We start from the raw sequence: 27,197 nt of genomic DNA, 5'->3' as shown, positions 1-27,197 counted from the left end.
AGGAAGGAAGTCAGGAAAGAACTATGGAAAGAGGAGGGAGCAAAGAAAGAGGGAAGGAGGGGAAGAACGAACGAAAAATTAAAGAAGGAGGGAGGGAGGAAGGAAGGAAGGAAGGAAGGAAGGAAGGAAGGAAGGAAGGAAGGAAGGAAGGAAGGAAGGAAGGAAGGGAGGAAAGAAGGAACAGTCAAAACAGACTGGGTCAGTTTGACCCGGGAGGACGACACGAAGTATAAATGTTTTTCTCACCAGAACGTCGTTAAAAGTGCCTTTGTCATTGATTGTCTTGTCGGTGGCGCAGTTGGACTTTCTCAGGTAGTGATAACTGTCTGGGTTGGTCAGTCCGAACGCCTCTGCAACACACACACACACACACACACACACACACACACACACACACACACACACACACACACACACACACACACACACACACACACACACTTGAATTTAACATTGTGTCCTAATATGTAATAATAAATAATGCATTTTATTCACAGGCGCCACATAAAAAACAAACATCAAACATCATAAAATAAGCAGACTAGAGAAATAAAATATGAAATCAGTAGAGACAGTGAGCCTGTTCATATCACACGTCTGCTTTGTGTATTGAGACTCACCCATCTGCTGGCTGTCGGTTCCCGCTAACAGAGCGTAGAAGATGTGATAGTTTCTCTCTCCCGGGTTTTGCCTCACTACTCGGTTCTGCAGGGAAACAACAAAAATACAACTTTATTCTTCTTCTTCTCTCTTTCCTCCCTTCTTTCTGTCCTTCCTTCCTCCCTCCTTCCTTCTTTCCTTCCTTCCTTTCCTTCCTCTCTTCCTTCTTTCCTCCCTCCCTCCTTCTCTTCTTTTCCTCCCCCCTAGCTTCCTTCTTTCCTTCCTTCCTTCCACTGTCCTTCCCTTCCTTCTTCCTTCCTCCTTTCCTTACTTCCTCCTCCCTCCTTTCCTTCCTTCCTCTCTCCTTCCCTTCCTTCTCCCTTCCTCTTTTCCTTACTCCCTCCTTCCCTCCCTCCTTCTCTCTTTCTTTCCTCCCTCCTTTCTTCCTTCCTTCCTTCCTTCCTCCCTCTTTTCCTTCCTTCTTCCTTTCTTCCATCCTTCCTTCCTTCCTCCCTCCCTTCCTTCCTTCCTCCCTTCCTTCCTCTCTCCTTCCCTTCCTTCTCCCTTCCTCTTTTCCTTACTCCCTCCTTCCCTCCCTCCTTCTCTCTTTCTTTCCTCCCTCCTTTCTTCCTTCCTTCCTTCCTTCCTCCCTCTTTTCCTTCCTTCTTCCTTTCTTCCATCCTTCCTTTCCTTCCTCTCTTCCTTCTTTCCTCCCCCCAGCTTCCTTCCTTCCTCCCTTCCTCTTTTCCTTCCTTCTTCCTCCCTTCCTTCCTCCCTCTTTTCCTTCCTTCTTCCTTTCTTCCATCCTTCCTTCCTTCCTCCCTCCCTTCCTTCCTTCCTTCCTCCCTTCCTTCCTTCCTTCCTCCCTCCCTCCCTTCCTTCCTTCCTTCCTCCCTTCCTTCCTTCCTCCCTCCCTTCCTTCCTTCCTCCCTCCCTTCCTTCCTCAGTCTGAAATAAGCCAGTAAAAATGTTTTTGTTGGTTTTCGCTGGAATCAGTTTTAACTTCCTGTCAGATTTCAGAGGAAAATCCCTTCAGAGAAGTTCTCACATTACTCTCCACGTCTCTCTCTCTCTCTTTTCCCCTGTGTTCAAACTTTCCCTAGAAAACTTGAGAAGCCATATTTTAGAGGTTTGGAGCGTGCAGATGAGACGTGGATTATTCTGCAGGGTCGGTGGTTTGAGGAGTTTCTCTGATTGTTTTCTCTCATCTATAATCAGTGTTGTGACAGATATGATTTTTTCTAGTGAAAGATGAAACTTTTAACAGCCACCGTTAAGGTCTAATGATTGATTTGAGTGGTTTCACTTTATAAAAACACTCTAATGACACATCTGCCTTTTTCAGTTTCCCACTTTATTATTAACACATGTTGATTTTCAGGCTAAAGTGTCCTGATGAATGTTTGATATCTTGATATCTTCTTGTAGAAAAAGTTGCCCTGTTGTAAAAATTAGGATTATACTGTACTTCAGATGTTTTAATTCATACAATGTGTGTGTGTGTGTGTGTGTGTGTGTGTGTGTGTGTGTGTGTGTGTGTGTGTGTGTGTGTGTGTGTTCATGTTTTACATAACTGTTTTAATACTTCATGTCTCAACGGTTTGCTGAGACTGGCAGAAAGAGAGTTCAGCTCTATGTGAGATGGAAGAGTCACTTTTTGAACTTCTGTTTGTCTTCTGATTAAGGGAATATGTTGCCAACTGTTGAGAGACCGTTGTGATGCTGTCTATGGAAATAGAGGCAGCCCAGGTAGAAGAACAGCATGAAACCTCTCTGACATCACTCGACGGGGAGCCTTTTCTATTGTAACTCTGTCTGTTGCATTAATAAACGCTCTGCTTGTACAAGCTAAATAAATTCAACTTAAACTTTGATATTTAGAATCCAGTCTCCTTTATTAAGGGTAAATCATTAATTTCTTTTATCAGCCCATGAAACACTGGTTGCTTAGATATAGATGGAAATGATTTCTTTCTCTCTCCATGTCCATTGCTCTTATATGTACATGCACACTCAAATTGTAAAAAATCCATAAATCTTGGAAATGTAGAAAAAGGCAGAAGAGATGATACTGCCTCTGCTTGTTATAGGCTTGTATTGTAATCTACAGACCAAAACAGAAAGTCTACTGTAATGCATATAGAAGGTTAATAGAAGGAATAACACTCACCTTTTCTAAGAGGTCTGTGGTGAGAAGAGCTTCAGTCAAGGAGAACAACAACAGAACAACTCAAAGCAAAGATTATGTAGCCGCTAGTTAACCTACAGCTGACTGTTCATGTTCAAACCAACCATATTTACCACCAGATAAACAAACGACATAATGAAAGGTTAATCAATCATGAAAATAGTTGGTAACTATAATTTAATAGTTAAAACATCGACTAATCTTTGCAGCTCCCAAACAAATCGATCTACATCAGTGGTCTCCAACCCTGCTCCTGTAGAGCTGCTGCCCTGCATGTTTTAGGCATCTCTCCTTACTGTAAAACACCTGATTCTAATTATTATCTCGTTATCAAGCAGCTGAAGCTTGTCAATGGGTTTGATAACAAGTTAATAATTAGAATCAAATGTGTTAGAGTAGGGAGAGAAACCTAAAACATGCAGGGCAGTAGCTCTACAGGAGCAGGGTTGGAGACCACTGCCCTAAATGAATTGGTTTTGACAGTATATAACTGTCCCATCCTGTGGGACTGCTGCATTTCTGTACATTTTGCTTTCTGCTTCTATCAGGCGGGGAGTTCCGGTCCTCTGAAATGAGGCCAACGCGGAAGTAACTTAAAACTGCATTCTATCAAAAGGCCACCAGGGGGCGACCGTTTTGGTGTCAAAAGGACTTCCGTCTCTATACAAGTCAATGGAGAATTCACCAACTTCTCACTTGATTTCTAACCTCAGTAAACGTTTTCAAAATGTGTTTATGGTCTCAATCGCTAGTTTAAAGCCTTCTTCAATGCAGTATGATGTTCATTTGGGACATTTTGGCCTCCCTGATTTTATATGTGACGATAAAGCAGGGTATGCATTAGGGCGTGGCTACGTGGTGATTGACAGGTTGATTGGTTCACAGGTTCAGGAGGGCGCCTCATGCTCCTCCTGATGCCCATATAAGTAGAATCCCTGTTTTTATTTTTCCCAGCATGCACCGGAAAGACTCTAACCTCCCTCCAGGATAATGTGTGATTAGTGATATCGAGCTAATCTAATAAAATAGATTCCACTTGACGATGCTTCCTTCCTGCTCTAACTCTAAGGAAGGAAGCTGCAGCCACTTATCAGCTGAGTGGTTGTTTTTATTTTAAAGGATACAGTCAACGATTCGGCCTCCCTGGATGTTTCCTTTCTGGCTGAAATGAAGCTGGACGAACTTCCCGAAGCGGCTGGAGTTGTTGTTGTAGACGGTCTTAGCGTTCCCGAAGGCTTCCATGATGGGACTGTAAGAGAAAAGAGTGAAGCATGATGGGACCCTCTCTAGGACAGTTTGGACACCTCTGATCCAGTAAAGTAAGAAGAAGACTCACCTGCTCTCCAGCAGCGCCTCCTCCACATGTGACGTTCTGTCCCGGGACGAGACCTCCAGGGAATGCTGGCTCATGGCCGACAGGAACTTCAGGATCAGTTTGGTGCTTTCTGTTTTCCCAGCTCCACTTTCACCACTGAGAGGAAGAATAAAGAGAAAAGAGAAAAAAAGGTTAAAACTCACAACAACAAAAAACAGCTGACTGAAGAGACCATGAAGAAGTGAGGTCAAGAGCTGCTGTCATATAGTTGACCTTTGACCTCTGACCTGCCTGTAAAGAGGCGGCAAGAGAGAAATTATTACCCGAAAAAAGTATTACAGTATTTATTCTGGTTTCAGGTTATTATTTATTATTTCCAACTCCATGTTCTTCTTCTTCTGAATCTCCATGTTTTCTTCTTCTTCTTCTTCTTCTTCTTCTTCTTCTTCTTCTTCTTCTTCTTCTTCTTCTTCTTCTTCTTCTTCTTCTTCTTCTTCTTCTTCTTCTTCTCCATGTTCTTCTACTTCATCTCCATGTTCTTCATCTCCATGTTCTTCTTCTTCATCTCCATGTTCTTCTTCTTCCTCTCCATGTTCTTCTTCTTCATATTCCATGTTCTTCTTCTTCATCATCATCATCATCATCTCTTCATCTTCTTCTCCTCCTCCATCTCCATTTTCTTCATCTCCATGTTCTTCTTCTTCATCTCCATGTTCTTCTTCTTCATCTCCATGTTCTTCTTCTTCATCTCCATGTTCTTCTTCTTCTTCATCTCCATGTTCTTCTTCTTCATCTCCATGTTCTTCTTCTTCTTCATCTCCATGTTCTTCTTCATCTCCATGTTCTTCTTCTTCATCTCCATGTTCTTCTTCTTCTTCATCTCCATGTTCTTCTTCTTCATATTCCATGTTCTTCTTCTGTTTCAAATCCATGTTTTTCATCTTCTTCATCTCCATGTTATTCTTCTTCTTAATCTGCTTTTCATTTTCCTTCTTCTTCTTCTTCTTAAAATTAGTAGTAGCAGTAAGAAAAAAAAAGTAATTCATGTGGTTTTTAATTGCTTTCAAAATAGGTCAAATTTGACGTGAACAGCATGTAAGGGTTAAAAGAAGTGATTTATGTGTCAATGACTGACATGCATTTCACAACTCGACCACTAGAGGGCGCACTGCACACTGCCAACCAGCTGTTAACACACTCATCTACTGATCCTGGTCTATACATGAAATCCAGGATTCAATATGATGCAACAATGATCTTACATCTTACATTTCCAGCAGCGAGGACTGAAATAAGCTGCAGAGAGACTCACATGACAGCAGGGAAGGATGAATGAATGTGATTCATGTGGGAACAATAAACAAACAAACAGCAGACTATCAAGATTAAGGTTAACGAGATTTAGTCAGACGGACAAAATGTGACTTTTTTTTTGTTTTTATAAACTCAACATCACGGTCATTTACATCCAAACATGAGAGAACACGTGAAGTTTAACCTTCCTGTCGTCCTCCTGGGTCATATTGACCCTGTCTGTTTTCACTGTTCCTTCTTTCCTTCATCTCTCTTTCCTCCCTTCCTTCTTTCCTTCCTCCCTCCCCATTTTCTCCCTTCCTCTTTTCCTTTCTCCCTCCCTCCTTTCTTCCTTCTTTCCTCCGTCCTTCCTTTCTTCCTTTCCTTCCTCCCTCCCTCCCTTCCTCCCTTCCTTCCTTCTTCCCTCCTTTCCTTCCTTCCTTCCTCCCTCCCTCCCTCCCTTCCTTTCTCCCTCCCTCCTTTCTTCCTTCTTACCTCCGTCCTTCCTTTCTTCCTTTCCTTCCTCCCTCCCTCCCTTCCTTCCTTCCTCCCTCCTTTCCTTCCTTCCTCCCTCCTTTCTTCCTTCTTTCCTCCGTCCTTCCTTTCTTCCTTTCCTTCCTCCCTCCCTCCCTTCCTCCCTTCCTCCCTCCCTTCCTTCCTTCCTTCCTCCCTTCCTTCCTTTCAGTGAAAACAGACGGGGTCAGTTTGACCCTGGAGGACGACACAAAGGTTAATTAAAGCATTTTTATACATGATATTGAGGCGGATGTGGTTCAGTAGGTAGAGCAGGTTGTTCACTAATTGCTCCTCCAGTCTGTATATCGATGAGTTCATGAAGACGTTGAACCCCAGAGTTGCTCCTGATGGCTGTGCTAATGCTGTATGAATGGGTGAATGTGATACGTAGTGTAAAAGACTAGAAAACTGTCATATAAGTGCAATCCATCAGGATGATTAGCTGCAGCCTGCAGGTCTGACAGTCCCAGTAAACTATAATCAGGGTTTTCTGCTGCTGTGTATGGATTATAAACTCTGCGGTGATGACTGTGATCCTGCACGTCAAACCACTCCACAAGCTCCGTCAGCCTGATTCCTAATCACTGGTGTTTGGCGTCGCTCTCGTCCCACTGCAGGCTTTTTTACACGCTGAATGATTTTTACACGCTGAATGATTGACAGGCTGAATGAATGAACTAAACCACATGGACACAAAGAAAAACATCATTGACCCAATAACAAATGTCTCCTTTAGGAACAAATCTAGCTCTAACTGAGAAAAGCACTGCTGTTTTATTTTTTAAACTAATCAGATTAATCATTTTGTCTATAAACTGTCAGAAAACGGTGCCCAAAGTAACGTCTTAAAGAAGTTGTCTCTTTTTCCGAGAGCTCGAAGCTCCACAACATTCAATTCACAGCGATTATAAAACACAGAGAAAAGCTGCGAGTCATCACATCTGAGCTGCATATTTGGCATTTTTTTGCTTAAATCAATTAAATTAAGTGTAATGACTTTAATCCAGTAAGTCGATCAGTCACGCACAAAGAAAAAACACAAACATCACGTTCTTCTCGTTTTCTCTGGAGCGGCTTTGTGTTTGTGAGGTTTAACGACTGAGACTCATTAAACCTTAACGATTAATCAGGTAATGAAGGAAAGTCTGGACTGAATAATAAAACCTCTAAACTGCTGTTACATCATATTTTTCAGCAGAGGAAGCGTTCACACACATTCGTACTGACATTTAACATGAACCCACCAACCCAAAGCCTCAGTGTGGTTAATTATCAACCAGGCTTCTCATCACTGAGACACTGAGAGCTGCAGACGAGTTAGATTAGAACATTATTCAACACAAATAAGAAGACACCTCACAGCAGAAGCAGAGGAGAAACACACTGTGACCTGTTTTCACATCAAGAAACAAATTAGACCACAGACCCCTATTTAATAAGATTTTTGCTTTTAGAGGTTTTAATACCAGGCGGGGAGCTCCGGTCCTCTGACATGATGCCAACGCGGCAGTAACATTAAACTGCATTCTATCCAAAAGGCCACCAGGGGGCGTACCATTTTGGTGGAGAATTCACCAACTTCTCTCACTTGATTTCAAACCTCAGTAAACGTTTTCAAAATGTGTTTATGGTCTCAATCGCTAGTTTTAAAGCCTTCTTCAATGCAGTATGATGTTCATTTGGGACATTTTGCCTCCCTGATTTTATATGTGACGATAAAGCAGGGTATGCATTAGGGCGTGGCTACGTGGTGATTGACGGGTTGATTGGTTCACAGGTTCAGGAGGGAAGGGAGGAGGGAGGAAGGAAGGAAGGAAGGAAGGAAGGAAGAAAGGAAGGAAGGAAGGAAGGAAGGAAGGAAGGAAGGAAGGAAGGAAAGGAGTAAGGAGAGAGGGAGGGAGGGAGGGAGGGAAGGAGGAAGGAAGGAAGGAAGGAAGGAAGGAAGGAAGGAAGGAAGGAAGGAAGTATGGAAGGAGGAGGGAGCAAAGAAAGAGGGAAGGGGGGAAGAACGAAGGAAAAATTAAAGAAAGAGGGAGGAAGACGACACAAAGGTTAATACAGTAACATCACTGTGCTCCATCATACAATCCCAGCACTGATTCAGCTGCATGCACTGACAGCATTGTGAGGCGATGGGGAGCACGTGAACGGACAACATTACAACACACATCCTCCTCCTGCAGCGTTACGGCGGTTCAGAAGCCGGAGGTACATACCATGAAGTCACGACAGGGGAAAAACATCCCCTCTGCCCCCCCCCCCATTCATGTCGTCCTCCCGGGTCAAATTGACCCTGTCTCTTTTGACTGTTCCTTCTTTCCTACCTTCCTTCCGTCTGTCCGTCCTTCTTCCATCCTTCTCTCTTTCTTTCCTCCCCCCTTCCTACCTTCCTTCCTACCTTCCTTCCTCTTTTCCTTTCTCCCTCCGTCCTTCCTTCCTTCCTTCCTTCCTCCCTCCCTCCCTCCTTCCTTCCTTCCTTCCTCCCTTCCTCCTTCTCTCTTTCTTTCCTCCCTTCCGTCTTTCCTCTGTCCTTCCTTCCTTTCTTCCTCCCTTCCTTCCTTCCTTCTTTCTCCCTCCCTCCTTCCTCCCTTCCTTCTTTGACTCGAGGACAACAGGAGGGTTAAAGCAGAAAACAGAAGGAACAGCATGTGGGAAACACTACTTTTTTTCTGCCGTGTTTTATAAATAAAGTTGAACTTGAATGTAACATGAACGGTTGTATGGAGTCGGTGACACGTTCAAGAACAGCAGGATAATGTAAACTCTCCGGATGTCTGGCTATAGTTTGAGTACGTGACCATGCTGCACATGTGGACAGATGTTATGACACAGGACAGGCAGAGGTTTAGATTCCTCATGGGAAAAGGAAGTCAGATATTTATAGTTTGGGTCATTAGCTGTTTGTAGCGTTAACATGTCATCGATAAATTATTAACCTTCCTGTCGTCCTCCCGGGTAAAATGGACCCCGTCTGTTTGACTGTTCCTTTCTTTCCTCCCTTCCTTCCTTCCTTCCTTCTGTGCTTCCTCTCTCTTTCCTTCTTTCCTCTGTCCTTCCTTCCTCCCTTCCTCCCTTCCCTCTGTCCTTCCTCCCTCCCTCCCTCCTTCTTTCCTTCCATCTGTCCTTCCTCCCTCCCTCCTTCTCTCTTTATTTCTTCCCCCCTACCTTCCTCCTTCCTCCTTCCTGCTTCCTTCCCTCCTCTTTTCCTTTTTCCCTCCCTCCCTCCCTCCCTCCTTCTTTCCTCCCTCCTTTCCTTCCTTCCACTCTCCTTTCCTTCCTTCTTCCTCCCTTCCTTCCTTTCTCCCTCCTTTCCTTCCTTCCTTCTTCCTCCCTTCCTTCCTCCCTTCCTCCCTCCTTTCCCTGCTTCTCCCCTTCCTTCCTTGACTCGAGGACAACAGAAGGGTTAAACAAAGATAAATGTGCTATAAGTGATTTTCCATCATCATTCACTGTCTGCCATCACAAAAATCTGCGTTTTACCTAACCCTAACCCCTGCCTGTTTCCTGCTGCCAACAGATGTTCCTCCAAAGATGGAAAGAAAAGGTTAAAACTTGCTTCATACTGCGTTTACAGTATAATCTCTTAAAATCAGAGGCTGTCCTTCCAAAAAAAGAGAAAAAAACAACAAAATTATCTCAGAAAATGCCCAAAAATGACACGTTGATTGACAGTGGCTTTAATAATTATGACTCTTGTCTGTCAGGAGAAGGAAAGAGAATACCCTACTGGTTATTACTGTAGTCATGGCAACAAAAATCCTTCCTAACCTTAATTAATTTCAACTCAATTTCAACCACAATATTTTTCTAACCTCGATATTCGAAGCCAAACTATGATCTTTCCCTCGACCATAACCGAGCAACCGAACTATAACCATAGTGCTGTCAGATCATAAAACAGACTCTGGTTAGTTTGTTTTTAGCAGTGTAAGATCCTGCACGCTGTTGCAAGGACGAGTTGCACAGGTGCCTGAAGACAAAGATAACGGCAATATCAAATAAAAGAAAGGTTGTGTGGGAGCAGAGAGAAGTTACTTATTGCCATGAGGTCTAAAGAGTTAAACCTCACATGATGTTATCCTGCTGATAAGACGCCTCGGATCATTCTTGGAGGACTTGCTGCAAACGTAACAAACATCTTTAATCATCTGGTCAATTAGCCAACAGTATCAGCAGGGAGTGAACTACAGGGGTGTCAGAGGGGAAGTTCGGCTCCTCTTAATAAGACATGACCTGCCCTGAAAACACTTTGACAATATGCCATTTTTTGTATCTTTTACGTCATGGATCATGTGTAAAATTAGGCCATTATTGAGGTATGATTCATGCACGATAGTAATTCATCCCTAATTCAATGTATTTTTATAAATATACCGCTATGTGTGCTATTCTTGCCATCAAAAATAAAGCATGGCAGCACAATATCATAAACTTAATTCACTTTAACTAAAAAAAAAAAGACTTAGATATGGAAATATTGATTCAAAGGACTCATTGCAATGTAAAAGTGTCACTCTTATGAGCTTTTTAGCCTCTTTTAGCTCACAGTGTTGTGTTTTTATGGTTTTATGTGTTTGACATTACAGCATCAAGCAGTACATAAACCTCACTGTAAACTACCTGCTAAGCACCAAACAGCAGATGCACAAAGTTAGAGACTAGCTGGTGAATAAATAATGGTGAATATTGGACTTCAGGACTCAGTGTGTCTTAGTCTATTTTGGCCCCCTAGTGGTCAAAATGGCTCAATGCAGCTTTAACCCTCCTGTTGTCCTCCTGCATCAATTTTGACCCAATTTTGACTAAGAATTAGGTATAATTTCATTATAATGAGGCCCAACTGACCATAATTGCCAAAAAATATATTAAAACCTTTGGTGATAAGTTAGAATGAAGTTGTCTAAAAGGGTCTAACACGAATTGGGTGATCATTTAAACCTTGTGCTTTATAAACAGACAAACCAAAAGTTGCACGGTCTATGGGAAGACAACAGGAGGGTTAATATTCTTCTGTTTTTGGTGTTGTTTTTGTACTTCGGGAGCCAGGAAAGTACAATTTACCTTCATCATAGCTGAAAACTCCACTAGCAACCATGTGTAAGTACGAAAGGGCATTTATGTAGACTCAAGTTTTATGTTTCTGTTTATGGGATCTTAATTACAGCTGAGCAGAAACAGTAAATTCAAAAAAACAACTACAGCAGTGGGTCAAACTTTCTTAAACGGATCGGGTCTTACTTTTAAAGGGCTCGGTGTGTATAACTCATTTAAATAGCTCAGCCTGCAGTGACGGCCAAATCTGAAAAGGGCCTGTTTAAATGTGACTCATTTAAAAGACCTCAGGCATCGTGCCAACTTAGCCCAACTAGGACACACACACGCAGCTAAGCAGCACCGTGCCTTTGTGCTAATCTCTGGCTCTCCACATGCTGTTGCCACCCAAGGTAAAAGCCCCCCCGCTGGCAGGAAGGAGGGAGTCTTCAGTACAAAACTGCCACCACAGCTCTGGACCTCATCCAAGCCCTTTTGTACTAAACGAGGGGAGCCGCGAACTCTGTTAAAGAGTGAAAGAGAGGAAAGTGAGACAAGGAGTGAAACTCACTGTAAGAGAGAAGATTTAAACTGAGGCTCCTTCAAAATCTGAACTTTTACACTTGAAAAAAGTGACGTTATCTCACCAGACTACCTGCTTAAATCAAAAAATACCAAAGTTTAGAGAAGATTAAGTAGTCATGGCAACAAAAAACCTTCCAAACCTTAATTAATTTCAACTCAAACCCACAATATATAACCCTAACCCTAACCTCGATATTCAAAGCTAAACTAAGATCTTTCCCCGACCAAAAACCAAGCAGCCGAACTATAACCATAGTGCTGTGAGATCATAAAATAGATTCTGGTTTGTTTGTTTTTAGCAGTGTAAGATCCTGCACGCTGTTTTCTGCTGCAAGCACGAGTTGCACAGGTGCCTGAAGACAAAGATAACGTCAATATCAAATAAAAGAAACAGTGTGGGAGCAGCGAGAAGTTACTTATTAACTTAAGATTAAATTACTTGTTGAAATGGACTAAAACACACAATTTAACCTTTGTGTCGTCCTCCCAGGTCAAATTGACCCCGTCTGTTTTGACTGTTCCTTCTTTCCTCCCTTCCTTCCTTCTGTCTGTCCTTCCTTTCCTTCCTCCCTTACTTCGTTCCTTCCTCTCTCTTTCCTCCCTTCCTTCTTTCCTTCCCTCCTTCCTTCCTTCCCTCCCTCCCTTCCTTCTTTCCTCTGTCCTTCTTTCCTTCCTTCCTCTATTCCTTTCTCCCTCCTTCCTTGTTTCCTCGCTACCTCCTACCATCCTTCCTTTCTTCCTTGTTCCTCCCCTCCTTCTTTCCTTCCCTCCTCCCTTCCCTCCTCCCTTTCCTCCCTCCCTAAACGTTTGTATTGTACGTGTGAGACTCATTGATTATCTGATGACCTCGGCAGCTCTGCTCTGCTGCTGTGGGCGGACCAGGCTGCAAAGCGTGAGTGAGATTTAACACTGATGCTTATTAACGTTTTGGAAATTGCTGCTATTGACAAACAACACAACACAAAAGGACAGTACCGTTAGAGTCAGACATCAAACTGCATCCACAGCAGCACTAGCACACAACAAACTAGTCAATTTCCTAAAAGTTAAAGTTATATAATCAAGAATTGGAAGGTAGTAAATGATGATCTTTTAATAACTAAAGTAACCCAGTAGAGTAAAAAACAAACTGCTCCCATTTCTCCAAGGAAATCCAAACAATGTGATTGGTTTTCTCTCCAGTCAATGAGAGGACTTTAAGTTTCTTAAGTTGTCCCCATTGTGTCAGTGAGTCGGTCTTTAGAGTTTCGGAGCAGTGGTAAGTGGCGCCAGGATGTTTTTCAGGTCTCAATCCACAATGAATGCCTTCGAATGATCTAAGTTAAGCCAAGCAGGACAGAGCACAGCTGATATGTCCAAAAAAACTCATTAAATAACATGATTCCTCCGTCTCCACTAAGACAAACCTGTCATCTTTTGTCCCTCAGTGGTGCACGTCTAAGAATAGCGAAGTCATCTTTAGCTCTGTTTTCTTTTCTTTTTTTCAGTCCAGCCCAAAAAATGTTGTTTTCTGGTTTTGTTGAGAGCAATGTATCCTCACAGAGATGCTAGTGTGGCTGCAGGCCACCAGGACCACGAGATGCCTGTATGTTAGATCTTGACCTTCACCCTCCCAAAAAAAAGCTCTGAAACAACAGTGATTACTTGAATATGTCCAACAAACCACAACGATTTAATGTGAACTTTGAATTTATGAAGAAGGGAACTATTTAGCTTTTAGGCAATGAGACTTATGAATGAATTTAATGCAGAACAGATTTATGCAAGCTAATAAAAACACACAAACAAATGTTAGTCAGAGTCAAATAAAAATTCAGCCTCCAACACTCCCATAATGCTCTCTTCTTTTGCTGTGATCCATTCATTCCTTTGGTCACAGCTCCCGCAAATTATTAATCTGACAAAGATAAACACCGCCAAAAATCCCCAAGAGAAAAACCTCTCAAGTTATCTCACCAGACTTCCTGCTTAAGTCAAGAAATACAAAAGTTTAGAGAAGATTAAGATTAAATTACTTGTTAAAATGGACTAAAACACACAATTTAAAAGGTACTCTATGTAGGGATCAGACATTTCTTCTCATTAGTGACTCCGGTGGCAGTTAAGTGAACTGCAGTCGTCTTTTTCCTCATTTACACTTCTCTTTATAACATGAAAGGTCTTTAATGTTGTATGTTGCATTGTGTTTCTGGAAAGTATCTCTCAATCCCAATCAGTCAAACAGTTTTCTGCTCCTTTTTGTCATAAAAATGCTCTGAAACATCAGTGATTACTTGAATATGTCCAACAAACCACAAAGATTTAATGTGAACTTTGTTTTATGTTTGAAGTTGAATTTATGAAGAAGGAAACTATTTTGCTTTTAGGCAATGAGACTTATGAATAAATTTAATGCAGAACAGATTTATGCAAGCTACTAAAAACCATAGACTGTATATAAGAAATGGACGTAACATCCGTGACGTCACCCATTGGTTTGTGGACTGCTGCTCGGAGGCCAATAGAATCGGATCTGGGCAGCGCCATCTTGAAAATTTCAGGTGCATGCTGGGATAATAAAAACAGGGATTCTACTTATATGGGCATCAGGAGGAGCATGAGGCGCCCTCCTGAACCTGTAAACCAATCAACCTGTCAATCACGACGTAGCCACGCCCTAATGCATACCCTGCTTTATCCTCACATATAAAATCAGGGAGGCCAAAATGTCCCAAATGAACATCATACTGCATTGAAGAAGGCTTTAAACTAGTGATTGAGACCATAAACACATTTTGAAAAAAACGTTTACTGAGGTTAGAAATCAAGTGAGAAGTTGGTGAATTCTCCATTGACTTGTATGGAGACGGTCGCCCCCTGGTGGCCTTTTGATAGAATGCAGTTTTAAATTACTTCCGCATTGGCCTCATTTCAGAGGACCGGAGCTCCCAGCCTGATTAAAACACACAAACAAATGTTGGTCAGAGTCCAATAGAAGTTCAGCCTGTTCGTCTCATGTTACTCCCTAAAACCAACACTCCCATCATGCTCTCTTCCTTTGCTGTGATCCATTCATTCCTTTGGTCACAGCTCCGTCAAATTATTAATCTGACAAAGATAAACCCAGCCAAAACCTCTCAGGTATGTATTTGCAGGGCTCTGCTGCAGGGCTTTGTTTGACCCCCGGATGCCTGAGTAATTAACATGGCCGAAGAGTCTTGAGTTTGACCTCACATTCGCCTCTAGGGTCAAGAAGGCCAGGGACGAACTGCTGGGTCTGGGGAGGGGGAGGTGGGCTTGTGCAGGATAACACCCTGAGAGCTTTGTAATTTAATCAAATCTGGGGATGTTTTAGACACAAAAGCAGCCAGTCTAAACAGTATCAGCCCTGAAATCTTACTGTTCAATATGTGGTCTGTCAGAGATTTGAGATGAGCAGCAACAGGACCAGAAAGCTCCTGAAAAGCTAATAAATGGACCTCCAGGTGAGATTATTTAGTCAAGAATGAACTTTGAGACTCTGATTTTTAAGCCAACGTGGACGCAGAGTCCTTAACGTGTTTAGAAAAATAGAAATTTGAACATCTTTAATTCCTTGACAAACTTCCTCTGCTGTGAAAGATAATGTGATATGACTTTTTGGGAACTTAGGGCTTTTTGTTTCATCGACATTTTTATAATTTTATAGCTGCAAAGTTCTTGTGGAGCTGGAACTGTTGCTTCCAGACTAAAAAAACTACATTAACAGACTAAATTAGAAGCATATATTTTTCGCAGTCTGTACATTTTTAACCCATTTGGGACAATTGGGATACAGTCTTGAAAGTTTTTTTCTTCCAAATCTTGGACATAAGTGGCTGTTATCTATATTTCTTGTAATAAAGTCTGATCTGTCAATGTTTAATGTGAGAATTATCAGTGACTCTGCAGCTCCCCTTGGTTTTACTGAGCTTTATAGTTGAGTTTCAGCTCATTGTTTAGCTTTCTGGCTGCAACTTTACTGTAATATGCCCCAATAAGCCACTGTACTCTACCTGCTCAGCACCAAACAGCAAACACAGTTATCTGCAGACTAGCTGGTGAACATAGTGGAGCATTTAGATATTTCCCTCAGGAGTTGGTAGAGAGTAAAAACAGAGGTAACAGAGAGAATATTAGACTTTACATTCAGCAGATGGACAGAAACACGATGAACTAATGAATGATAATGTGTGGCCAAAAAACTCAACTAATGCAGGTTTAAAAATGCACTGAAAAACTTGATTTACCATCTCAGCTAGAAGACGATTTTGGGCAATCAGAGGGGCTTAGATAGCTGGTAAGCGTGATCTAAAATGTGTTTTTTAACAAATGATGTTATGGACATATAGTGCACTACATGACTAAAGCCTGCCGACACCTGACACACACATACTGTATGCTTGTTGGTACTTGTTGAACATGTGATTCTGACACCATGTTGGATTAATCTGCTGCTTTTTAACAGCCTCCAATCTTCTGGTTTCAGGTTTTCCAGCAGACCAGTGAGATTTAACACCGATGCTGGGTGATAAGATCTGGTTCAACTCCATCATAAAAGTTGTTCGATGGGGTTCAGGAAGAAGTTCTTTGACGCCAAACTGTAGAAAATGTTTTTTTATGTCGCTGGCAGTGATGGGAATAACGGCAATATAAATAAAACGGCGTTACTTTTTTCAGTAACGAGTAATCAACTTAATTACTGTTCCCCCCGTTACAACGCCGTTACCGTTACTGCCAAAAAATGCGGCGTTACTTCTTCAGACCTCACTGAAGCGGTTTTCACCCGAACAGGCGCTTCTCTCTCTCTCTGTCTCCCTTGCTTTTTGAGGAATACATTTAATTGCTGCACATCTGCTACATGTACAATTATATTATTTACTTCTTTTAGTACATTTCTTAAGCATCATTTTATTTTGAACGTGTTTTTGGGCCGGTTGTTGTTGACTGGGGCAGCCAAGTAATTTGACCTATTTGAACAATTTTTTAAAAAAAAAGTAACGTAATAGAAGTAATGAGTAACTATAATTAATTACTTTTTCAAAATACGTGCCCAACTCTGGTCGCTGGCTCGTTGCATGGAGGTGTAGTTATGTTGAAGCAGGAAAGAGGCAAACACCAACTGTTGCTACAAAGTTAGAAAAACACTAATGTCTAAAATATTATTGTCTGCTGCTGTATTAAGATTTCTCTTCTTTGGAACCAACTAAGCCCGTATAAAAACCAGCCTCGGACCAAAACATGAAGCATTAAAACAATAAAAATAAGAAAGCAAATTAGAAGTTTATTGCTTTATTATCCAGAAGAAAAGCTGCTGCTATGGTGGGTGGTGGCATTTAGTGTTCCTGATGAAGGTTTGGAAAGTTTCCAGGAGTTTCTTCGTTGGCGGTTCTTGCTCAGCTCAACAGTTTGGGGGGACATGGGGGGGGGGGTTTCTATTAAAATCAGGTGGCTCGACGCATCAGTGAAAATGCAAAGTGGCATTCATGAGCATTAATGAGCAGATGCCTTGTGTTAGAGCAGGTTTCTCCCTCCTCTTCCCTCCTCTCTTCCTCCTCCTCTTCTTCTTCTCCACCAGCTCCCGTTTCATTCGCCCACTGCCTGGATCTGATTACCCATTAAATCCTTAATCTGATGAGAAAGCTTCCTGCCTCGCCTGAAAGTGCCAGCTCGCAATTTATAGCTCCTCTTCTTCCTCACACACACGGTGAAGTGATCCTTTCTCCTTATGGGTGGGGTAGAGGGGTAGAGGGGGGGGGGCTGCCATGTTACAATGTTTTACGAGGGTCCGCGAAATGTGTGTGGGTGCATGTCGGAGTTCATTGTAAAGCAGAGCGCGTACTGTGGCAGCTGGGCAGGAATCTGACTCAGTGTTCAAATGATCCTCCACCCAAAACCTAACGTTAGGGGATCAAACACACACACAACATTTACGAGCTTTGAAATTAGGCTGTAAAAAGTTTGCTCCATCGTAGAGAGAAAGAGCGGTTAAGGACTAAAAGTGATCAAGTTACACGTTTCTCCTGTCTCAGTTTTACCAGTGAAAATATATATATTAGTAATTATTGCCCCTCAAAGTCAGTCACAGTAGATCAGAAAAACTCAGACCTGTCCATGTGGTTTAGTTTAAATTTAAAGGGGTTAAAATGTGAAAATAAACGTATGAATAACTTGCACACATTCTTTTTTTGTGGACCCAGCATCAAATTTCTGCTTTTAATCCATTTAGAGAGAATATATTAGAGGATTATGGCAAAAATGTCTAAGTGGTGTAACCATAAAAACTTTGTACCAAATAATTCAACTTGCTTAAAAACAGTAAATAGTCAATAAAAACACCATATCAACTAGTTTGGCATGATCTTACATTATAACTTTTATATTAAAATAAAGGTAATGGAATACAATTGTTCTAAATATTACATTTACTCTGGTAACCATGGAGATCAGGAAACATTTACATGTTTTAAATGAAGTCATTATTAGTATAAGTCCACTTAAATACACTGTAGGTGATAAAATATGTGATATGTATCATTCTTTTGTGGTTACACCATTTGACATTTTCAGGAGCATTCAGTCTTACTTTTGGTAAAAAATGGTGCAAATGTCATTTCAAATGATATAAAACCAACAAAAATACTAAATGTACATTTTAACAAACCTGATGCTGCTTTTTAAATGTAGTTTTTGAACTGAATTGATCATCTTTCCAACCCTTATTTATCACTTATGTGTGAAGAAATAATACCAAACTCAAAGGTCCATTTAATATCACATGATAACTCTGGAGCCAGTTTCATTAACTGATGAAGACTGTGAGGTTTGGTTGAAATCTCAGAATAAGCTTCATGAATGAACTTCGATATTACATTTTAATAAGTAAATTCATAGCATGTGTTCAAGTGACCAGAGGCCTCCTTATTTTTATTAACTGGACAGGAAAGTGACGGGCTAAAACGTTTTAATGAATATCAGATTTTAAAAATAACCTGAGCAGCTCAAACACTGAGACAGCCTGACTTTTCTTTTCACTTTCTATTATCAAAAGGATTTTATGAGTTGTTATTGTTGAAAGAGGAACCTTTGTTCCCCCCTCTAACCAGTGTGTGTGTTTCTGCATGAGACAGAACAGGGGGCATAAAAATAAAAGAAATGTATTATTGTTGGAAAAATGTAAAAAACAATAAACTTTATGTCAGAATCTGGTCAGTTGGGAGAGTTTAGGGTCTTTTAAGGAGAAAATAAACCACAACATTATTCTTTGTTATAATACCTGAAATAAAAATATCCCTAAAACAATATTTGGGTTAAATATTTGAGCTTTTATCGATGTTTTGTGAACGTTGACAGCGAACAGCCTCCAGTCTGAAACTCACTCAGCAGTCAGCACCAAGCTCCTCCCTGTGATTACTCAAAACCTCAACACGTCCTCCGCCTACAGCAGCAGAGCAGAGCTGCAGAGTTCACCAGATAGTCAGATAAGTCTCACACGTACAATACAAAATACTAGGGATGTCCGATAATATCGGCCGATATTCATTTAAAAATGTAATATCGGGAAGTATCGGTATCAGGTTTTTATAACCGATGTTTGTTCTGTAGGCTTCAGCATTTCCGAGCCTGCATGAACGCAGCATGTGACGTTTACCGGGGCTTGATGACGTTTAACAACAACAACAACACGCTAGACTCGTGGGTCTCTAACCGTGGCTAACCGTGGCTAACCGTGGCTAACCGTGGCTAACCGTGGCTAACACGTTCATAGCGTCCACCGCCATGTACACCAACACACAAACAGAACAGTTATGTTTTCGGCGAGTCGCCTCTGTGACGTCACCGTCAGAGTCCGGTGGGTCCTATCTGGGTCCTATCTGGGTCCTACTCTGCTGGAGACACAACAGCTGAGAGGAGCGAGTGAGAGGACGTTCCTATTAAAGGTCCCGCCTCCAGAAACGGGGCTTATGTCTGTGGGTTGGAACTATTTCCAAGTGTTCCCTACGGATAGTAAATGACTGCAAAGCAGCATAATAAATATGGCAGTGCTATATTGGCTCTTTTTTCCATAACTTACGCTGAAGTTGTTCTCTTATTTTGCACAGACAGTGTTTACATGTGGAAAGCCATGTTTCATTAGGCATAATGTGTTAATTCAACAGTAGGAGATATGTTACGTTGTTACCTAATAGTTTTGGTGTAAAAAGCCTGCAAATATCGGTATCGGGTGATATCGGTATCGGGATTAAGAGTTGGGGAATATCGGAATATCAGATATCGGCAGAAAAGTCAATATCGAGCATCCCTATAAAATACACAAAAATACGACTTTTTACAAGTTTATAAGCTGCAAAGATGCATCGAGGAGAAAATGCAAACTCTGAGAAAGACTTTAAACTTTGCTGCTTCGTGTTTGCAGCTGTGATGCAGAAAAACAGAAACTGGATTCTTCTCTGCATCAAAGTTCAGTCAAATGAGAGCTTCAGCTTCTCTGGTGCAGCTGGGAGTTAAATACCTGCTGCAGGGCAACAATTAACAGCTTATTAACACTTCAGAGGCAATAAAAAAGAAAAGCCCTAACCTAAGGCACAAAGTTTAAAACACTTACACTCACAAAAAAAATGTTTAGAAAAGCAGAAAAACGTCATAAAATATATTTTAAAATGAGCTTGTTTGGTTTCTTTTAGTGATAAAAGTGTAATTTGAAAGTTTCATAACAGGAAGTTTCTGCTTTTCCTCCCGGGTCAAATTGACCCCGTCTGTTTTGACTGTTCCTTCTTTCCTCCCTTCCTTCCTTCTGTCTGTCCTCCCTCCCTCCCTCCTTCTCCCTTTATTTCCTCCCTGCCTCCCTCCGTCTCCCTTTCTTTCCTCCCTCCCTCCCTCCGTCTCCCTTTTCCCTTTCTTTCCTTCCTCTCTCTTTCCTCCCTTCCTTCCGTATGTTCTTCCTCCCTCCTTCTCTCTCTCTTTCCTTCCCTCCTTCCTTCCTTCTTTCCTCTGTCCTTCCTTCCTCCCTCCCTCCTTCTTTCCTCGTCCTTCCTTCCTTTCCTTTCCTCCCTTTCTTCCTCCCTCCTTCCTCCCTCCCTCCTTTCCTTCCTTCTTCCTTCCTCCCGTCCATCCTTCCTTCCTCCCTCCCTCCCTTCCATCTTTCCATCCTTCCTTCCTTCCTCCCTTCCTTGACTTGAGGACAACAGGAGGGTTAATTGGATTGTTTTTATTAGTTTACAGGTTGTTTTTAAAAAAACAGGCACTATAACACACACACACACACACACACACACACACAGACACACACACACAGGATGCAACGTTCAAGCCTCCATAAATATGCTCATAGATGCAGAACGATGAGATTTGGCAGCGGACGGTCCATCGTTACAGGGTGTGTCTCTGTGTGTCTCTGTGTGTCTTTGTGTGTTTGGAGGCTCGCTGTGTCATTTACTCTCCTTTAACAGACAGTTAACCATCAGGTTGAGTTTCAGCTGAGACAACAGTGCAAAGGTCACATCTGCGGTCTGCGGTTCGTCCTCGCTGGACTCGACTTCAACACACAGTTTGGTGCTTTTTCTTCTTCAAGTTTCTGTGTTTTTAGTCTCACAGAACTTGTTGAAAAGTTTGTGGCTTGCTTCAAAATCAGAGAGTTCAACAAAGGAAATGAAAACTAATGTAACCTTCGTGTCGTCCTCCCGGGTCAAATTGACCCCGTCTGTTTTGACTGTTCCTTTTTTCCTCCCTTCCTTCCTTCCTTCCTTCTGTCTGTCCTTCCTCCCTCCTTCTCTCTTCCTTTCCTTCCCTCCTTCCTTTCTTTCCTCCCTTCCTTCTTTTATCTGTCCTTCTTTCCTTCCTTCCTCCCTTCCTCTTTTCCTTTCTCCCTCCCTCCCTCCTACTTTCTTTCCTTCCTTCTTTCCTCCGTCCTTCCTTCCTTCCTCCCTCCCTCCTTTCTTTCCTTCTTCCTCCCTCCCTTCCTTCCTTCTTCCTCCCTCCTACCTTCCTTCTTTCCTCTGTCCTTCCTTCCTTTCCTTCTTCCCTTCTTTCTTTCCTTTCCTCCCTCCCTCCCTCCCTCCTTCTTCCTCCCTTCCTTCCTTGACTCGAGGACATCAGGAGGGTTAAAATGAGGAGAAATGAATAAGACTCCAAACAGGAAGCAGATCAATAGCAGCGATGCATCTCTGGGAGCAGAATGGCGGCACTGTGCAGCTTTTCCTCCAACGACACTCTGACATGTTTGTGTTTACGCCTCGCTGTGTTCACTGTGCCACATATTCCTCCCACTGACAAACATCCTGCCACACAAAGGAGTTTCTGTGTCCTGCAGTATGTGTGAGGTAAGACTGCAAACACAAAGCTGCAGGTTCTTCATGAGTTAATCTGTGTTCAGGTCAAAAAATAGTACCTCCCTCCCTCCCTCCCTCCCTCCCTCCCTTCCTTCCTTCCTTCCTCCCTCCCTCCCTCCCTTCCTTCCTTCTCTCCTTCTTTCCTTCCTCCCTTCTTCTCTCCTTCTTTCCTTCCTCCCTTCTTCTCTCCTTCTTTCCTTCCTCCCTTCTTCTCTCCTTCTTTCCTTCTCTCCTTACTTCCTTCCTTCTTTTCTCCCTTTCTTCCTTCCATCTGTCCTTCCTTCCTTCCTTCCATCCGTCCTTCCTTCCTCCTTTCATTCTCTCTTTCCTTCCGTCCTCTTTTCCTCCTTACTCCTTTCCTTCCGTCCTTCCTTCCTTCCTTCCTCCCTTTCCCCTTACTCCTTTCCTTCCCTCCTTCCTTCCTTCTTTCCTTCCTCCCTTCCTCCTGTCCTTCCTTGACCTGAGGACAACAGGAGGGTTAATTCATAATAGTTCATTTTGAGTTCTGGACTATAATAATGACATTGGAAGACATCACTACAGGCAGAAATAAATAAATAAACACTTATAGCTGTTAATCCTGACTGACCTGTGATGTTTTTACACTTCAAGAGACAAGACAAGGAAAGGTTGGATAGTTCAGTTTAATCTAAATAAATCTGATTAATGAAACGGTTTGGATGGTCAACATCTGGATACATTCTTGGCATCTGAAGCTGTAAATAACAAGAGGGACAATCCACTCTTTTGCAATCTCACTTTAATGATTCAGGCCGATGAGTCGGATGAAATGCATCAGAATACAATGTAAGTAAGGCATCTAGCATCGTTATTAATCATGTAGAAATGCAATAATACGTCACAATGTTGGAAAAAGTAATGCAATCAGCCACATGTGACTGATTCACACTGAGCAACTAACTCAGAGGTTATGCTGGTATTGAGAAAGACCTCTGCAATGAGGCCAACGCGGAAGTAACTTAAAACTGCATTCTATCAAACGGCCACCAGGGGGCGACCGTTTTGGTGTCAAAAGGACTTCCGTCTCTATACAAGTCAATGGAGAATTCACCAACTTCTCACTTGATTTCTAACCTCAGTAAACGTTTTCAAAATGTGTTTATGGTCTCAATCGCTAGTTTAAAGCCTTCTTCAATGCAGTATGATGTTCATTTGGGACATTTTGGCCTCCCTGATTTTATATGTGACGATAAAGCAGGGTATGCATTAGGGCGTGGCTACGTGGTGATTGACAGGTTGATTGGTTCACAGGTTCAGGAGGGCGCCTCATGCTCCTCCTGATGCCCATATAAGTAGAATCCATGTTTTTATTTTTCCCAGCATGCAACTGAAATGTTCAAGATGGCGCTGCTCAGATCCGATACTATTGGCCTCCGAGCAGCAGTCCACAAACCAATGGGTGACGTCACGGATGTTACGTCCATTTCTTATATACAGTCTATGGTTGATGCTATGTGACTATTCTGCTGCCAACAGGATGAATAAAGTCTTCAGGATACCTCGATGACCACAAACACAATGGGAGCAATGTCCTCTAACATCCGTTCTCTGCTAAATCAGGAGGGGACCATAAATATTATCATTTCTAAAAAGGTAAAAATAACTTGTTGTGTGTGTGTGTGTGTGTGTGTGTGTGTGTGTGTGTGTTTGAAGCCAGCGGGGGAAAAGAAAGCGTCTCCGTCTGTCTGGAAACACAATGGGCTCGACGGCAGATGTGAAAGTCGTCCAGAGGAAGGATGTGAGGAAGCTGAGCAGCGGACAGAGGATGCAGATAGTGACAGAGAGTGTGTGTGTGTGTGTGTGTGTGTGTGTGTGTGTGTGTGTGTGTGTGTGTGTGTGTGTGTGTGTGTGTGTGTGTGTGTGTGTGTGTGTGTGTTACAGCATGCAGAGCTCAGATCCTCAGAGCGACGGCCAAACTGCCCAGGAGCCTTGAAACTGGATCAAAGCGTTTGGCACACTGAGGGCAGAGCGACTGAGTGAGCAGTGCGGCCAATCAGAGAGTCCGATTTTAACCTCTGACTGACGAGGAAGCAGATATTCCAAGTCGGCAAAAATAAGGAAACTTGTGAGGATGTAGTGATGAAGAAACAACATTTAACCTGTGTGTCGGAGGACTGTTTTGACTGTTCCTTATTTCCTTCCTTCTGTCCTTTCCCTTTCCCTCCTTCTCTCTTTCTTTCCTTCCTTCCTTTCCTTCCTCCCTCCCTCCTTCTCTTTTTCTTTCCTCCCCCTACCTTCCTCCCTTCCTTTTTTCCTCTGTCTTTCTTTTCTTCCTTCCTCCCTTCCTCTTTTCCTTTCTCCCTCCCTCCCTCCCTCCTTCCTTCCTTCCTTTCCTTCCTCCCTATCTTCCTCCCTTCCTTCTTTCCTCTGTCCTTCTTTTCTTCCCTCCTTCCTTCCTTCTTTCCTCCATCCCTCCAACCTTCCTTCCTTCCTTCTTTCCTTCTTCCTCCCTCCCTTCCTTCCTTCTTCCTCCCTTCAATCCTTCCTTCCTCCCTCCCTCCCTCCCTTCCTCCTTTCCTCCCTTCCTTCCTTGACTCGAGGACACCAGGAGGGTTAAATGGTTGTAAATCAGTTTTTTTGTGTGTTTTTTTTAATGCATCTTTAAACTTCATCCTGAACTTTTCGTCCCTGAATAACATCTCAAAGAGTTAAAGTTCTGTCCCACCTGATGAGGACACACTGGTTCTGCAGCCTCTTCCACAGCGAGCGGTAACACTCGTTGGCGACGGCGAAGATGTGCGGTGAGATTTCTCCCAGGTGATGTCGGCTGTACAGCTCCACGGCCGGACGCTCGTACAGGCCCGGCAGCGGCTGGTACGGATTCACTGCTGCCAGGATGGAGCCGATGTACGTCTGAGGAGGAAGAGGAAGAGGATGAGGAAGAGGAGTATAGGGTTAGACTTTGGATACAATACGACAGAGCACAGCCTTTATATGATTAACATATACATGAGACGATATGTCAAACTGAGAGGAATAAAGCAATAGACAATGAAAACATGTGCATCATATTTATCTTCATCAATCTGCAGAAACAAGTGCAGGAAATAGATAAAACTACAATGTTGTTATAATGATTTAAATAAAGCTGAAAGAGTCAAAACAAAAGTCGATTAATTCAGCAACAGAATAATTAAAAAAAAGAAGCAAAATACGCCAAAAATGTAGCTTCTATCTGGGACAATGATTGGCCTGAAGTCACATGACCATAAACCAAACCCATCTTGGTAGATAACGCATTGGCTGTTTCATGTCTGGATGCATATAATTAGTTATTTTTTGTATATTTTTTATACCTTGTTGTCATAGCATCATCCATCAGACTGTAAAACACCACAGGGATCAATAAAGTGACCCTACCTATTTAAACCACTGCTTGTAATGTGTTGTATGATGACTCTGCATGAAGGCTGCAAACCAAAAACACATTGCTCTAATAATAAAGTTATTCTATCTGCACATGTTGGAGTCCGCTTTGACTTTTTTTGGGACTTTTTTTTCCCCATCTTCATGTGTGACAGAAGCCTTCACCCCTGCTTCTACTTTTAACTTCTCAAAGAACTGATCATCTATCCTTTGGATTTGATAGATTTGGGATTGTTAAAATACGACATTTAAAGACGTCATCTTTAGACTCTAGAAACTTACATTGGTTATTTTTATTTGTTCTTATTTGTTACATAAATAGAGAAAGTGTCTCATTTTCAAACACCATATTAACACATTTATTGGTGAATCGAGAACAATACAGTTGTTTTTTGTTGCTTACTCCCAATGCAGGTATAACTCCTATTAAACTATACCTGCATTGGGAGCTACAGTAGATGTAGTTTTTTGGTCTGGATGTGTGCGTCTACTACACAACTAATTCATCAATTTTTAAAAAACCGAACATCTCCTATCCAATCTGTCCTCGCTCCTCATTTAATAACAGCTGATCATATCATCAACATGCCTGTCACTGCTCAGGTAGAAGCACAGACGAGCCACATAATCTAATTTCTCCAGCAGCAAAGAGTCATAAAATCCCCATTTAGCTCCAATGACGTCACATGATCTCACTACTACATCTACTCAGCCTGTTCAGAGAGCTCAACATTTAGCTTTCTTTTCACCATAAATGATTTGTTTGTTTGTTTGCAAGAAAAACTCCAAAAGGTCAACTTTAATTGGTTAAAGTTATAAAGTGTGAAATAAACTGTGAGAAAGTTTCCAGAGACGCTTTTAATTAAATGGTTCAGTCCAAAACTCAAATGACAAAAAACCCTCAATGAAAGTTAAAGTTTCCCACCAGAATAAAAAGAGAGAAAAGTAGAAAAAGCTTCACATTCGAGAAGCTGGAACCGACTTAATAAACTGACAAATGTTTTATGGTTCAGCATCGTTTTAGTGTTTTTAGATCTGCTGCTTCTCATGTCATCAGCTTGAAAATGTGGGAGGAAGGAAGGAAGGAAAGGAGGAAGGAAGGAAGGAAAGGAGGGAGGGAGGAAGGAAGGAAGGAAAGGAGGGAGGAAGGAAGGGAAGAAGAAGAAAGGAAAGGAGGGAGGGAGGAATGATGGAAGGAAAAGAGGGAGGGAGGAAGGAAGGAAGGAAAGGAGGGAGGAAGGAAAGGAAGAAGAAGGAAGGAAAGGAGGGAGGAAGAAGTAAGGGAGGAAGGAAGGAAGGAAGGACAGTGGAAAGAAGGAAGGAAGGAAGGTAGGAGGGGGGGAGAAAGGAAAAGAGGGAGGGAGAGGAAGGAAGGAAGGAAAGGAGGAAGGAAGGAAGGGAGGGAGTAAGGAAGGAAAGGAGGGAGGGAGGAATGATGGAAGAAGAAGGAAGGAAAGGAGGGAGGAAGAAGGAAGGGAGGAAGGAAAGACAGAGGAAAGAAGGAAGGAAGGAAGGTAGGAGGGAGGGGGAAAGGAAAAGAGGGAGGGAGAGGAAGAAAGGAAAGAAGGACAGAGGAAAGAAGGAAGGGAGGAAGGAAGGACAGAAGGAAGGAAACAAAGGGGGATGGAGGAAGGAAAGAAAGAGAGACTGACTCAGAAAACAACACAGAGCAGTAATGTGCAGTACAAACCTCTCGTATTCATTCATCATAAACTTCATCTTCACTTTCTCTCAAACTTTCTAAAAACAACAACAACTTTTTTTTTTTTGCCGACTTGCAACGTGGACCAAAAGTGAAAATCTCATTAAAGCTCGGCTCCGTGTTCCCATAAACACACATTAGCAGCTCTGGCCTGGAGGTGGAGATGAAAAGCATTAAAGGAGGAACAGAGCATCTTTGTCTCCTCCATCTCTCCTCCTATCATCTTCATCTCTCCTCCTATCATCTTCATCTCTC

General features: G+C 42.3%; 1 protein-coding gene across 1 annotated transcript in view; it reads right to left on the bottom strand.

Moving 5' to 3' along the window:
* Positions 1 to 27,197, bottom strand: part of myo10 (myosin X) — a gene marked incomplete in the record, with an annotated part of 99,484 nt that overhangs the window by 53,270 nt on the left and 19,017 nt on the right. Inside the window, 6 exon segments of the mRNA XM_062429709.1 lie at positions 247 to 350; positions 621 to 705; positions 2,771 to 2,784; positions 3,913 to 4,037; positions 4,125 to 4,259; positions 24,540 to 24,727. Of these exon segments, the coding sequence (XP_062285693.1) occupies positions 247 to 350; positions 621 to 705; positions 2,771 to 2,784; positions 3,913 to 4,037; positions 4,125 to 4,259; positions 24,540 to 24,727 (651 nt within the window).

This window comes from Scomber scombrus, chromosome 11, assembly GCF_963691925.1.
Source record: "Scomber scombrus chromosome 11, fScoSco1.1, whole genome shotgun sequence".
Taxonomy (NCBI): Eukaryota; Metazoa; Chordata; class Actinopteri; order Scombriformes; family Scombridae; genus Scomber; species Scomber scombrus.
The sequence above is the reverse complement of the archived record's forward strand: the minus strand, read 5'-3'. Positions and strand labels throughout refer to the sequence as shown.